At 49.2% G+C, this 15,019-nt stretch overlaps 2 protein-coding genes across 2 annotated transcripts; one reads left to right on the top strand and one right to left on the bottom strand.

Moving 5' to 3' along the window:
* The first annotated feature begins 7,742 nt into the window (after positions 1 to 7,742).
* LOC131271867 (probable cell-surface antigen I/II) lies at positions 7,743 to 8,560 on the top strand. The gene is made up of 2 exons (XM_058273426.1): positions 7,743 to 7,869; positions 8,151 to 8,560. The coding sequence occupies exons 1-2, from the start codon at positions 7,743 to 7,745 to the stop codon at positions 8,558 to 8,560; spliced, it is 537 nt and encodes a 178-aa protein (XP_058129409.1).
* Positions 8,561 to 11,525: 2,965 nt separating this feature from the next.
* LOC131271866 (uncharacterized) lies at positions 11,526 to 12,884 on the bottom strand. Its single transcript, XM_058273425.1, has one exon. The coding sequence runs from the start codon at positions 12,882 to 12,884 to the stop codon at positions 11,526 to 11,528; it is 1,359 nt and encodes a 452-aa protein (XP_058129408.1).
* Between the last annotated feature and the right edge of the window lie 2,135 nt (positions 12,885 to 15,019).

Below are 15,019 nucleotides of genomic sequence, written 5' to 3'. Positions count from 1 at the left end.
TTCACTTTTCTTTCCCGCGGACAGGATCATCAAGCCACGAAAAGCCTCTTAAGGCTTTTAAAAAAGCACCCTTTGCCGTGGCTCTGCTAAACATGAATTGTTTACGCTCCACCGTTGGGACCATTGTGAAAAATTACACATTTTCCGGCACCTTCCCGTAGCATCCAAGATGAAACAGTTTGATCATTCTGTCGTGGTTTATTTTCGCTTCCTTCGTCTGTTTGTCCGAAAGCAAACGAAGTTTTTCCTACCAGCAACTACTGACAGAAGAAATAACTCATCTTTGTATCTGCACTCACTGTTTCGTCGGCTTAATTCCGTTGGTTTAATTTATTTTCGTTTTAAATTACACCGGGTGGGATAGTTTCCACCGCTTTGATTTTCTCCCTTTACTTCTCGCGGGGTCCATGCGGTGGGGCAGGGTTGGTAAGTAAATCACAGCATTCACGGTCTCTTTCACGTGCACGTCTTAATATTTCCATTTGGGGAAGGAAAAAGAAGGTAAACCCCGGTCGGGGGATAAAAATGAAAAATAAATCGAAATAATTATGATCTTGCGCCGACTTTTGCCGCTTGGAATGGGAGCGATTTGTTTTCAACGGGGTACGAGTGCAATAATTGTGCTTCGCTCCACCTAGCACCCCGGGGGAACGAAGCGGGATGCTGCCGCCGGAGGTCTGGGTTTGTTTCGGATTCGTTTTTCTCCCCCGCCTCAACGTTTGCTACAGCAACTACTGGGACATAGGTGAGGGAAGTGCTCTCTGTCCGATCCGTACCGTCGTAATCGAGATCGTGAAGCATGAAAAGCGTAAAATGACACCCCCATTCTTGGGCATATAGTTCGAACAATGAAAAAAAAAAAAAGGATGTTTATAGCGTAGCACCATAGAGGGAGAGAAAGAGCAGAGAAACACAGAAATAGTGGGGGCGAGATAGGAGGCGTTGAGTTGGTTGTCGATAGGAAGCAGTAGATGGTCGAGATACTTAAAGCTGACGTAATGCTAATGTTAATGAACGATAGTATGATATAATTTGTGGCGCTCCGAAACTGTACCATACCCCCCCAGCCGAGCAAAGTGGGGGGTGTGCTGAAGGCGTGGGCGGCATGTGGCCTTGCGCTGCGGGGCGGGTCGGGATGATGGCGGGTGGGTCCCGTTTTTCTTTGCCAAAAGATGGATCGTTAAGATCGACGCTGATTAGACGGCCGCGGGAGGAAGTCCACCCGACCGCGGGGAGATAGTATCGTTGTTATGCATTATTCATGCCAAAATTATGCACTGTTTGAACGGCGGTAGAAACAAGGAAGAAGAAGGTAGCCGAATTCAAACGAGCCGGTAAAAGTAACGGCTGAGCGGAGAAGTGTTGCAGCAAATAAAAATGTACTTTCGGGCTTTCGAGCATGCCGTAATTGCGTGGGACTTCTTTGGGGCCAGCTTGGGATGGGAAAGCGGGGCTCCCGAACTGTTTAGCCAATCTTCTGTCATTTAATTTATGGCTGCTCGATCATTTGCTCGTAATTGAGGGGCCTTTGTGGGACCGTGGTACCGGTTTCACAACGGTACTGGTCGATGGATTGGAAGCGGTGCTGGGCTAATTTTGAAATTTATCGTTCGGTACAGCGAATTCTGCCAGTCAGATAATGATAATTATGTTTTAATTTCACTCCATTACAACTTTGAACCAAACCGGTTAATGATGTTTTTCTATCGAAATGAAATGTGTTAAGAAGATAAATAAATTTATTTTGTAGTAACCTGATCGGATAATTATTTTGACCTGATTCTTTAACAGGGTATTCGGATCGAAAACTAGTGAGTGAGTAGGTAAAAGAGTTGCTACTCGTAACAGCTATTCGAATTCGTAATAGTGGATCGAAACAAAAGAGTTTATGAAAGATTTATGAGTCCCTAAAGAGATTTTACTCACTTTTGGAATTAGAATCGTTAGTAGTGACCGGGATCGCTACTTGGGATCCTAAGAAAGGATTTTAATCGCTGTGGACTATCAACACTTTCTCACACTCAGTACCTCTTTTGGGACTCGAATTTTTGTTAAGGATTCAAATCCTTGTAGCGAGCAATAACTAATTTTTCGCATTTTAAACCACAAACGAATAGCTAAAAGATTCGAATCATTGTGATAATTGTTCAGTTTCAAGCAAATCTCTGTTGCTATTCTCATTACTAACGGAGATAAACGCATGATGGTTGCTGATGATCGTTTTTCATAAGGATTTGTTGGTGACATACTTTCTAATTGAAAATCATCTTTGTTTTATTTATTGCCAAGTTTCAAGTAATTAGAAAAATGCATAAAAAGTAATGAAATAGATTTTGGTTCTGACTAGTTTGAATGTTCGCTCGTTGTTATTAATTTCACGTTATAAGTAAATTGAACTTTCAATTAAAGACTCTAACAAAAAACAGGAAGTGGACAAAGCTTTCGCTGGCAAATAGTGAACCCCACCGGGCACTGGGCCACTTTGACCACTTGCTCAATTTAAATTTAATTGATTGAGGAGAGCGAACGGAGGCTTTCCAACCGAAGATAAGTTTTCCTCCGCGTTGAGGACACTCCAAATCGGAACCCTTGCGCATCGCCTCATCAAGCTGGACGAGTGAGGAACGAGCTGTGGAAGCTCGTGATCGAACACAAACTCGAACATCTTCATTGGGCCAGCCGGTTCAGCTTTTTCTCAGCTCATTAGCGGGCCCCATTCACGAGCGTTTCGATCGACGGCTTGTAATTATGTAACAATAGCGGCATGCAGCTGCCGGCTGGCGGTTGGCGGAAAGTGCTGGAAAACCACTCGCCGTCCGTGCGGGAAAACCGGTGGCAGCTTGAAAATTCCACTTCCTGCACACCGGTGAGTTCGGCAGCCGATCGTCCGGCAGGCGGGTTGAACTCGAACACTCTGGTCAATCCGATGGCCGTCCTTTTGTCCGGTTCGACCTTGAATCTCTGCACCGACCACCCGACGCATCCGCGTCCGCACTGGCGGTACGGTTTAAGTTGAATTTAATTTGCGCTCACCCTCGTGCGAGTGTTTGCCTTTTCGACATTCGCATTGTCCTCCCCCCCTGCGCGAGGGGATTTTTTCCTTTAATTTCATTTTCTTTCACCCCCTTTCATAGCTGCACTTGACTCCGCAGGAAATAAGACACGCGAAAATGAAAAGGTGAAGCACAACGTCCAAACCAAGGACTAACGTACAAAATGGCAAGCAATGGATGGCTTGGCCGCGGTTCATAGCGCCCTCGGGGTAAATTTTCCTTTCAAAACCATGACGCGACCGCGGGATCGGTCAGCCGGTGACATCTTCCAAATGTCGTGTGGTACGCCGAAGGTCTCCGGTCGCTCTAATACTCGACCCGGCTTGCAGATGGACCAGTTTTTGAAGTGTGGAATAAAACTTCACTCAAGTAGCATTTCGACGGATCAATTTATGTCACCGTGAGTGGCCGACGTCAGGCCGGTTGCTACCGGGGGTTTAGAGTTCGAGGGTCCTGTACTTCAGCGCGATGTTCTTCTTTCGGAAGGTTTAGTGGTTGTAGTACAACCAACGCAGCACACTCGGATGTAGCTGTTTGTATTCGAAACGCTTTAAATGCCGTAATAGGCTCAAGTATCGGTTATACGTGAGCACTTGACAGTAGCCTGTGCCAGTTATTATTGGTCACTACGGATTCATCCTCCGGATCGTGATCGTTACACTTCGCCAACGCCGCTGCTAAGCTTAACAAGATCTTCGCTTACGCCATTCTAGCCGACCCGACTTGGAAGATCCTGCACGAGCCGGTGCCGAACGCGGGACTCCAAGTGAAGGGAAATGAACATATAATAAAACCACAATGCAGCAACAAGAAACGGTAGACACGGGAAATGGCCACCGCAGCAAGTGCGTAGCCGGAGAGGTGAGCGCGCGGAGTGTGTAATTATGCAAGGTCAAACGGTTAAGACTCTCGCTTTCAAACGGCGTACTGCGAGCCGAGGAGGCATCCCCATCACCATCATCATCATCATCATCGTCGGTAGCATCGGCGGCATCGGCGGTTTGAGTTTGTTTGACCCGACCGGGGCGCCTATCCTCGCTCCGAGCGGCGCCCTCGAGAGTGAATCCCCCCCGAAGAAAGATTGATGGAACAAAGTGATGATTTGCGTAGCGGATCGGGTCCGCCAAATTCGGTCCGAGGGTCGTGCCACCGTGCTTGGCCCGAGTGTGTGTGTGTGTGCGTCTGTTAACCTGGAGGGTTGTTTTCAGGTTAACCGTTCGCGTTGCACTCGTAACTTACGGCTTCAGCAAAATCAGTTCAGTAGGCGAGCACCGAGTCCTCCAGCGTCCGCTCCGGTAACCTGGCCTGGCGTTATGTAAATTCTACAACCCTTCGATGGTGGCGTGACGGATGGGGTCTCCCAAACGATGCGGCCTCCGCACTGAGCGCCAGAAATGCGGCCCATCCGCAGGCCGCAAAAGATCGGGAAGTGTTTTGCTGCCGGATCGGAGCGATTGGTGCAAAAAAAAGGGTATTCATCTCGAGCGAGGTCGGCCCCGAATCGATTCCTTCTGCTTCTGGCTGAAAATAGCAGCGCCTTGAACCAGTCAGTTTGGCGAACCCTTCGTCAAACGGCGGCCACGAACCGGCAGAAAACGCAAATCGGACACGGTGTCTCAGGGGGAGATCTCGTGATTCGTGCCGCCAACTTTCTGCCAGCTTTCGTCGAACCGCTTGCCTCGGTTTCCAGTACGAGATGCATTCCCCCCCCCCCATACAAGCCAAGCGGTCGGAAGAGTTTGATTGAATTGTTGCAAACGGAGTCTTTTTTCGGAGTCGCGATCAATCCACTGCACGCCAGACTGACAGGCTGGCATTGCTTCGAAAGATGTTATTCAATCCGATTCCAGCACCATAACGCTCGGGAAAGCGAATGATCTTTCGCTTCGGCCAGAGCGAATGATCTTTCTTTTCCCCCCAAAGCGCTAGGAAAATGGCACCATCAGCAGAACCCGGTTTGGCAAACAGAAGGACCAGTTGCCTGTAGGACCAGGTCCCTTTGGTCAGATGGTCGTATAAATCTAAGTCACCTTCGGGAAATGTATAAACTCGACCGTGGGTGCACCATTAACGGCGAGGACGAGCAGGGTAGTGTTTGGACGCCATAAGTATACCGCACCGTGGCCCTTACGCGACGATAAGTGCTCTCGAAGGGCGACCTTTAGCCGACCGGGCCGTGTCCGCGTTCGTGTGCCCGACGGAAAGATGAACCTACGCTGGCTTGCATAATAGAGGAAGTGAAAAGCTGGGGAAATCGGTTGCTCAAGAAGGAAATGTAATATTGCAATGAAGGTTCGCCCATGTAGGGAATACAAAAGCGACCGAAGGTAATTGATGGGCGGGCAAAGACAAGGAAAATGGGAGTTAACGAGAGCGTGGCAAGGAGATTTGACGGAAAACAAATAAAACATCGATCCATTAGGATCAATTCTAAATGTTAGCATCGTTCAACCGGCAACGCTGAGGAAAGAAAGCTCACCGATATTTAATGTAATATGAACAATAAATTATATAAACTATTTGTATGGTCAGTTTTTGTTATCCGTGGTATAAGTTCTTCTATGATTGTTGAAAATGTTATTTGGCTCAGCAGCTCAATCAGCTGAATAGTATCATATTCTTGGCAAATCAAAGACAAATTTTTAATAACTTGTGTCAAGACCCGTAAATGTTTCTCGAAGTGAATGCGATTCATTCTTCAAGGTGAACACCCCGCATACCATTTAACAAAACGTGTCCTTCGTATCGGAGTATCCTTAATTATAAAACATGCTTATACAAATTATATTTGAATGAATATGGGTTTTCAGGATCTAACTATGAGGTTTGATAATTTTAACGTTTAATACAAGGCTCTCGAAGGAATCCCGTTGAGCCTAAAATAATCTTTATTAAACTGTATGGATTCAGAGTAATCAAAATAAATATTTATAGGCAACGTTGCGTGATACGGTCAATTATTTAGTTTTTTAATCGCTGATAACGTTGACTACGTTAGACGTTAATAATAAAACATTTTCAGAAAAGATGTCAATCATTAATCTGAAAGCGGGCCAAACGTAATGAACAAAACATTTTAAAGAGTGACCGACACATCTTAATTAAAGAAAAATAAATATAACTTACTTAAATTTGTTCAACCACAGCATGCTTCCTAAATCTAATGACCATTTCTCAAGAGAACAAAAAACCGCAAAATCGCTGAAGACGAGACGGGCACAACTTGGTACACTGCCTCATGGAAGAATGCGGCGTTCGAATGCTGGAATGTGATCAATCAACCGACCATCGCGTAATGTCAACCCGATTAGCCGGACCGGTTGCCGGTGGGCCCGGGCGAGCGCACGTTTAGTTAGAAACGCATTCATCCAACATCCACATGCTGGGTTTGATCGTTGTGTCGTAATCGGTAATCGGTACTTGGGCCCGTTTTTTGTCACTCTCTCTCTCTCTCTCTCTCCGCTTGTCCAAGTCTGTCGGCCTAATCTTAGTCTATGCTAAATCCGCGTCGCGCAGAGTTTGTGTGTGCGTTTTTTTCCCAATTCGTCTCTCGTCATAACGCACATTCTCCTCCGGCGCGTCGGGGACGGAAGAGATTGGTTACCTTTCACCGAAACGGCAAGCCATAAAGCGTGGTCGGAATGGCGGGAATTCGCACCCGGGACCGCGCCAGCAGGTTTCCTGCCCTTGGCAAGCGGGGAGCCACTGGTTGCGCTTTTTGTTTTTTGTCCGCGACCGTAGAACCACCGAGAACCACCGTGCGCCGTCGCGCGCGCGAGGAAAGTGAGAAGAAGATTCCCTTTCGTTCAGTGGTGGCTACTGTTCCGTTCACCGTGGTTCACCTGGTACTGGCGAGCCCCGGACAGCCGTCATCTTTTATTGGCCCGCTTGCATTATCGCATTTGTCAGTGGTGATTAGCAAAACTATCCGATTAATTCCACCTGCGCGTTTCTTTTCTGATCTCACCAGGGGGAAGCGGGTATCTGTGGAGTGGAGTGCCTACCCTCCGGAAGATTCATCTTTCGAGCTTCCCCGAGCCGTGATGTGCTCCTCACCGTTGAAGCCCGTTTCGTTTGATTCGTCTTGCAGAATTCGGTTGTGTTGCGGTTTTGGAGTTTCGCCAGTGGGGGGCGGGAAATACCGGGGGAAAGGGGAAGAGAGGTTCCCAGCGAAGCCGGAGAAGGGTCACCGCGGCGGTACACAAACAAATTCACTCGCTCCATACCACGCTGCAATGGTGGTGGATGGGTTCGCGAATGGTAGTGGATGCCATCCCGAGCCCATCTTCAACAGCATCCTCGGTGTCCGGCCGGGCGAGAAAATCCGCCGTGGAAGGGGTGGCGGGAGCGGGGAGGGCCGTGTGGTTGTGTGCGCAAAGATGATGCCCCGCGTGCTGTGTGGGGGGGGGAAAGAGACGATGCTCGTAGCCAGCGATGTTCGGTTCGGCGGTGGGTCGCGTCTTCGGATGCTGGCCGGGCTTCGAGGGTTTTCTTTCGTTTCTTTTTTCCCCGCACAATCACCGCCTCGGTAGGTATAAATAATCAGTGCACCGCCAGACTAGGCAACAGTTTCATATTGTGCATTGTTCCAGTAACATTAGCTACAGTTGCCCAGTTTCGGTCGCAGGCTGTGTGTGGTGATCGGTTTTCCAGTGCGTTTCGAAAAAAAATACCCTCGGAATCAGAACGATGAAGGTGTTCGTGGTGTTAAGTGTGGTCCTGGCGTACGCCGCCGCTCGTCCGGAGGCCGGATTCTCGTCGTACTCGTCCGCACCGTCGTTCACCTCGATCGGCGACTTCGGCGGTCCATACTCAGGTCCGTAGAGTGTCATTCAAGTGCCAGCGAAAATAATTCCAACCAAAGGCATTGTAATAGAATAGTGAAAAACATATGTGTACGATTCAAAACTAAGGAAATGATAGTAGAAAAAAAAGATTAGAAAAGAAATAATTACATTCTGATTTGGTTAAATTTTGTGATGTAAAATTAATCTCAGGAATAGTAATGTCAAAGCCTCTTAAGAAAAAATAACTAGTGCTACGTTTTTTAAGTTGACGTGAGTCGTAAACTAAGCCCCTTTCCGTTCTCGCCAGCAGGTAGCAACTCGGGTGGCGGCGGTGGTTACAACTACAGCCCGGCCCAGCAGGTCGTGCAGAAGCACATCTACGTGCACGTGCCGCCACCGGAGAAGGAGGAGGTCTACTACCCGCGAGTGAGCCCGGTCGCGCCGGCCCAGAAGCACTACAAGATCATCTTCATCAAGGCGCCGAGCCCGCCGGCCCCGAAGGCACCGATCATCCCGGTGCAGCCGCAGAACGAAGAGAAGACGCTCGTCTACGTGCTGCACAAGAAGCCGGAAGAGCCGGAGGACATCGTCATCCCGACGCCGCCCCCGACCAAGCCCAGCAAGCCGGAGGTCTACTTCATCAAGTACAAGACCCAGAAGGAGAAGCAGTCGCAGCCGAAGCCCGAGTACGGACCCCCGGGCCAGTCCGGACCGTACTAAAGTGGTACACGCACGCACGCACATCCCTACGCCCCTGCGGCCAGTGTATACCCGTCCCCTTCCCAACACCCGCACAACCTACTTACAACGCACGAACGGACTTCAGGACGAGAACACGCGAGAGCGAAAGAGTTTGGCGCAGTTCGCCGAATGGACTAACGAGATTAAACGATCGCGGTGCGCGGGACGGAAGTGGTCCGTGCACCCGATCGGTCGTCAGTTGGTGGACCTTCCGCTCGTTGCGGCGCTTCCCGGTGTCAACGAGCGGCAAGGACTACGACTGGTGTCTGTATATAGACCACGTAAAGCACAAAACATTGACATGCAACGGTTTCTTCGATCGAACCTTTTCTTCGCTACGCACTGCTTGCTTTCAGAAAAACGTTAGGAGGTCAGATAGGAGAAAGAACAACAAACAAAATCTCGAAAGGATAACACCACAGCAGCAGCTTACTGGGTTTCCGATTAATTCGAGCGGCAGGTGGGGAAGAGAAGAAAAAGAACATCAGCGAGAGAGAAAGCCATAGTCGTTACCATTTTGTTATTTAATAATGTAAGGATATCGCATACGCCGAGCGATGTGCCGGCGGTTCTTCGACCTTCCGGAGGATCCCTTGGCACACCTCGAATAGAATAAAAAAAATAACGGTGACAAATTTTTTATAACAAACACAAATGTTTCTCTGTTTTCTTTACTGCCTTTTTTTTTGGGATGGTAATAAACTTCTTTATTTCAGGGCACTTGACAGAGCGTTCCGCAATGCTCTACGTCAATCGACCCGCACCGACCTTCGTCAAATTAAGTTGCTGAAGATGCGGCATGGCAATGCGTGACCGCATGACCGCAACATATCTTGCGTTTGGGGCCAACACGTGAGAAAACTAGTTATTCGATACAAAGAAGAAGCAACAAATCACAGTAGAGCAAACAATCGACGAGTCAAGGAAAAGTGTAATTCCTATTGCCGTCATCGGCTTGAAAGCTCGATTGATCGCCCGCTGGGTACGAGGAGGGTGGAAGAGGACGAGGGACGGATTATAAATTCTATTCGTTGCCAATTGGAAGCACTTATTGGAGTGTTTTGTATCGGCCGAAAGATTGTGTCGTTAATGGATGTTCAAGGATATGCGTGAGTGTGTTTTTCCAATTAAAATGGTTGGAAAATCCTAGAACACGGTACGGCTGTTTGCATTTACCGCGTGCGAGTGGGTAACCTATGACCCGATGGTAAAATTCAATAGACATGCTTGGTCTTTTACTTTCAAGTGATGAATTACAATGCCAAGATACACCTTTCAAAATTTAGATAGTATAATGTGTTAGTGTTTCATGATTTCAGCTTTTTTTTTCTATGTAGCTGTTATGCAATATTTTGCTTCAGCTTTTGTATATATCTTGCAAAGGTTTATAAAGCTTGTACAAGTCTTTTTGATTTACAACTTTTTAGATTTTTTATTAATACTATGATTTCATTTCTTTTAATTGATTTTTTTTCTGGGTAGTCTAATCTACCAAAGTTTCATGATTTTAGCATTTTACTTTTTCCATTTTACTTCTCTGATATTTTGCTTAATCTTTTGCATTTGTTTTACTCGTTTTGTATACTTTGAAGCTGAAAAAGTGTTCATAATGAGATTAAAGATAAAATATTTTAGGTCTGTGCTAAAGACACGTTAAGACGGAGCGTAAATGTTTTAATATTACATAAACTAACGTATTATGGAAAATTTGGTTTTTGGTTAAAGTTGAGAGAGGCATGCTTCTTTTAAAATCAGTTTCTAAATTGAAGAAGTTTAATTGGCATAAACTGCCACGAAGTGACTGCGGCCGCCGTGCTTAAGGAGTTTGGCGCGAAAAAACAGAGATACAGAGTGAAGGGGAAAGAAACAAAACACACATGACGAGTATGATGTGAAGTAAGTTGTACATCGGCCGCGGCCACCTTCGATGGTGATCGGTCATCAAATTCGAACGTCGTTCGGTTATCTGGCACCTGTTGCGTCAAGGCTCGCCGGCTGACACGGGAAGGGAACGCTGGGTGCTGGCTGCGCTAGGTCAGTCAATTTCGAGCGACAAGAAGGACGCAGTAAAACATTAGCGAAATTGGCGAAACAAGGCATTCGATTCGGCCCGGGAAGAGCTCGGAGAGGTTAATTGGAAAAATCGTCATCTGGAATGGGGAGGAGGAAGACAAAAACAAAACCCCCTTAACGGGTGAAAGAAAGCAAAACAAAAACCAACATGACCTCCGAAGCGTGGTCGGGCCGCACGTTGTACACCGTCGCCTTCGGAGGCGACAAATCGTGGTCAATTCGCGCCACTAATTACCTACCTACCGATCTGTGGCTGGGGAAAGCGGGGATGGTGACGAGGCGCAATGGTCCGGGGGGAAGTGGAGGACATCAACATTATCAACATGGGACAGTGGAAGGAGAGTACGTATGTTGTACGAGGTAGATGAGGTACAGTTGAGAGGCTAGCGAGTCATCATACATGCTTGCATTCTCTTTCGTCCGAAAGGATGGTTGTTATCGATCATTGGGCCCTTTCACAACCGGACTCGGCTCGGCTCGGCGTGGATCAGGTGGATTTTGTACGGTGGAAGGCGTTTGGGTAGCTAACGCACGTGCAACTGTCGGTTCGGATTGCGTAACCGTACCGAGGGTGAAGATGCTACTGGATGCAAGTCAATACGATTAGCGCAGAAGAAGTGACAGAAGACTTATGTATTAGCTAGGATTTTATTCATAACCCTTCGCGAAATGGACGACGAATGTAGATGGGACTCGTGGGGCTGGAGGAAAACTGGGCAGGAGATGCCATAGAACTGTGAACAAGCTCCTACAGCAGGAAGGTACGTCTGAGGTTGGTCGTCTACTGTTGGTTCCTAATGAACCTCATGAAGTGTACTAGAAAGGATGCTACTATCGCTACTTGTAACTAAGGACGTTCTGCCGACTGCGCTCAGAACACGTTGGAAATGAAGGCATCCAGCGAGCCTCCATCGTTGACCGTGAGCGGAGCGCTGGTAGACTTGCTACACTTGCTGCTGCACGGCTTTTTGGTACCGCGCTGGCGACCACCACCGGCCGAGTAGCCCGAAAGTCCGACGTTGCTCACTTTGATACTCTGCGATTTTCCGTGGGCGGACGGGGCAGCCGACGAGGATAGGACGGAGTGGACGGTGGTCACCTTAACCGGGGCCGGCGTGCTGCTGTGATGATGGTACGAGCCCTCCGTCACGACGATCGGCGCAAAGCTGGTGCTGAACGAACCTCCGTAGCCGGTCAGATCCGAGGCTTCGAATCCGGCACCGACGTTGAGGCTGCTGGCCGTGCTGCTTCCTCCGTACGATACGCCTGAGGACGCCTTGTGCGACTCCTCATGATGATACGTGTGGTGATGCTGTTCCTCCTTCTTGGTCTTGTACTTGATGAAGTAGACCTCGGGCTTGCTGGGCTTTGCCGCGACCGGTGCCGGAACAACGATCTCCTGCTCGAGCTCGGGCTTCTTGTGCAGCACGTAGACGAGGGTCTTCTCCTCGTTGACCGGCTGCTGCGGTAGGACCACCTTACCGACGCTAGGAGGCGCTGGTGCCTTGATGAAGATGATCTTGTAGTGCTTCTGCTTGGTGTAGGTCGGCAGGACCACCTTTTGGTGAATCTCTTCCTTCTCCTCCGGCGCGACGTGCACATAGACGTGCTTGTGGACCTCCTCCTTGACGACGGGCTGCTGTACGTAGTGCACGGTGGCCGGTGTATGGTGGTCCTGATGGTGATAGTGCGACTGCTGATGCTGATGCACGTCGGTGAAGTATTCTACCTGAGGCTGTACATGATGGTGCACCTCCTGCGTGACGACCTTCGGCTGTGTCTGATAGTGGTACAGTGCGGAGGAACCACCAGACACAGACTCTTGGACGTGGGCGGTCGGCACGGAATGGTGCTGTTGCTGATGTCCTGCTCCTGCTCCAAGGTACAACGACGACAGGCCCGCCGACGACGACGACGACGACGACGACGAAGAGGATGATGAAGACGAAGAGGACGATCCCGAATGACCAGCCGTCACTTGAGGCGTGAAGTAATGTAGCTGGCTGTGCTGGTACGGGCTCAACTGCTCGTGGCTAGGCTCTTCACAGTCTTCCAGTTCACTCGGGCCGCTCACAACCGCCGACCCGGACCCGAACGATAAACTAGCACTTGAGGTCGCGGCGCCATGGCCGGAGCCGGAACCACCATGCGGAGTGTAGTAACTGTAGCCTTCCGGTCGAGCACTGACCAGGGCAAGTACTAGCGCACTGAACACCACAAAGCAACGCATCGTGCGGTTCTGATGGTTCTATCCACTAAGAATGACTTCGCCTCACTTCGAAGCCTTCGATCACTCGATGGTCAAGATCACTGTTTGATGGTGCGTGTCACTGTTTTGATTCCGCGTCGAATCGCTCGCCCTAAAACCGATCGCCAAAATCTGAACCCCAACGTACGCCGACCGACACTCCCTGGGTACTGTCCAAAAAAAGGTACCACTGCTCCAGTTTTATACGGCGCACGCCGAATTCGTCCTCCAGGCGTCCTCCGCCGTGGAGGTCCTCCGCCGACTTACTCCAAGCACCCGATTATCACCGCTCGCGACACCGGTTCGGGCGGGCTTTTACCTCGCGCTGTTCTGTTTCTTTTTTTCCTTCTTTCTTTCTTCCTTTCCCCACGTCTGTCTTAACGGTTGTGTCTTTTCGATCTCGGAAGGACATCATGGGCCGGCCGGGTCCACATGCAGCAGGCGGGCATTGCATAATAGCCAACTTCACCGGCGTTGGTGCCCCCGAAAAACCGAAAAACTGTAGCGCGTAGGCATGCCGTCATCGGTTTTGCGCTCCTGCTTACTCCTGGGCGCTTGAAGAAACCCTTCGGGGGCCCGAACTGAAGTGAACTTGCCCTGGACTTTAGTGCGATTGGTTTCCCCTTTTTCGGACCGATCGAGTTCGAAAAGAGAAAGACTGTCGACCGGCAAGTGGCGGGGAAATGCGAGCAAAAGAGGGACCCGGTGCGCACTGGCTGGAAGCCCCCTGTTCGGACGTAAGTCACCCAAGCAGACCATTGAATACCAATTAACAGGTTTTGTTTCGCTTTCGCGATCCTCGCAAGAAAAGGGTTCCGATGCATCCAAGGAGAACAACATCCGTACGGCTGGGAATGAAGGATAATCTCTGCCTCGGGACGAGGGTTATCTGTGACCCGTGAGGTCATGTGTGAGAAATCGAACTCCACCTCACTAGATCCCTAGCCGGAGGCCGAAATAAGGTGCTAACCGGTTCGTACCGTATGTGGATTAAGGGCATCGAGCTTCGGCCAACACCTCCGAAGGGTTGCAGATAGCCTGCCGTCAGATTGATTGGTTCATTTACGCGCGTGTTTAATGGACCGTATCAATCAAGTGCACCTATTACGCATAACTCGCCTGCTCCTATCGTGGTTCGGCCGAGTATCGTTGACAGATCGAACCGGTACGGCCGATCTGACAGCTTGGATTATTGCCGAAATGAGAGTGGATCACCACAAACAGTCCGGTAGTCCGGCCGGTGTTAGCGTGACTTTGATTATGTTTGATTTATGCGCGTCTGGTTTAACCGCCCATCGGCTGACCAGTCCCATGACGAGGTCACCACACTCACCTGTCCCAGACGCTGAGGTAACCAGCGTGTATGCATGACGTGTTAAGCGGCCGCATCAGCGTGAGGCAAAGCAACAATTCGAAAGGTGGTAGTACTTTCTTCGGATCGTAAATTTTGGCGAGTGACGTAATGTTGTGCCATTCGAATTCCTTCCTCTACCGCCATCCGCTTTTCTCCCGAAGGAATGGATAAGAACGAACTTACGTAAAACGCGGCATAGCGCGCACCGATGGTGAAGAGTTTGAAAGTCTGGAGTGCAAAAGAGTCTGGCGGTCCAAAGCGAATACTTTTCCTCCGGAGCGGGAGCTCTTGGCGGATGGCGTTTGGCCTTGATGAATCATGTCCGGACCAGTTTGAAACTCAGTGGAACGCGGCGGCAGGCCTTCTGACCAGAGATCGTTCACAATCGGTAAAAGTGATCTGTCCCTCGAGCCTATTACGAACGATTGGTCGTTGTTTAACGATGTGAAAAGAGATGGTGGATGCCTTCAAGCTTGTGGACTAGAGAGGTCTTGGTGGGTATGTCTCAGATAGGATACAATTTCTGCTTGTTGAAAGCAGCGAGCATTATCTGCCACTTTTCTTATGTTGCTATACAATAATAACTAAGTCTCATGTTTACTTGTTCTACCCTCGCTCTCGTTCGTTCGAAAATTAAAAGGAACGCCATTAACGATCGCCATTCTCAAGTACCTCCTGCATGAGTTCCTGTTTTGGTCGTAAATTCCACAATCGAAACCGTCGAAGGAGCATTCCGTCTATGCGTCAGGTAGACACCAATTTT

This window comes from Anopheles coustani, chromosome 3 (genome assembly GCF_943734705.1).
Source record: "Anopheles coustani chromosome 3, idAnoCousDA_361_x.2, whole genome shotgun sequence".
NCBI classification, from domain to species: Eukaryota; Metazoa; Arthropoda; class Insecta; order Diptera; family Culicidae; genus Anopheles; species Anopheles coustani.
The sequence above is the reverse complement of the archived record's forward strand: the minus strand, read 5'-3'. Positions and strand labels throughout refer to the sequence as shown.

What these genes read in the sequence shown, in the direction of transcription:
- LOC131271866 (XM_058273425.1), bottom strand. Translation starts at nt 12,884, where the DNA reads ATGCGTTGCTTTGTGGTGTTCAGTGCGCTAGTACTTGCCCTGGTCAGT.
- LOC131271867 (XM_058273426.1), top strand. Translation starts at nt 7,743, where the DNA reads ATGAAGGTGTTCGTGGTGTTAAGTGTGGTCCTGGCGTACGCCGCCGCT. An exon ending in CTTCGGCGGTCCATACTCAG is followed by an intron (nt 7,870 to 8,150) that starts GTCCGTAGAGTG and finishes TCTCGCCAGCAG; the next exon opens with GTAGCAACTCGGGTGGCGGC.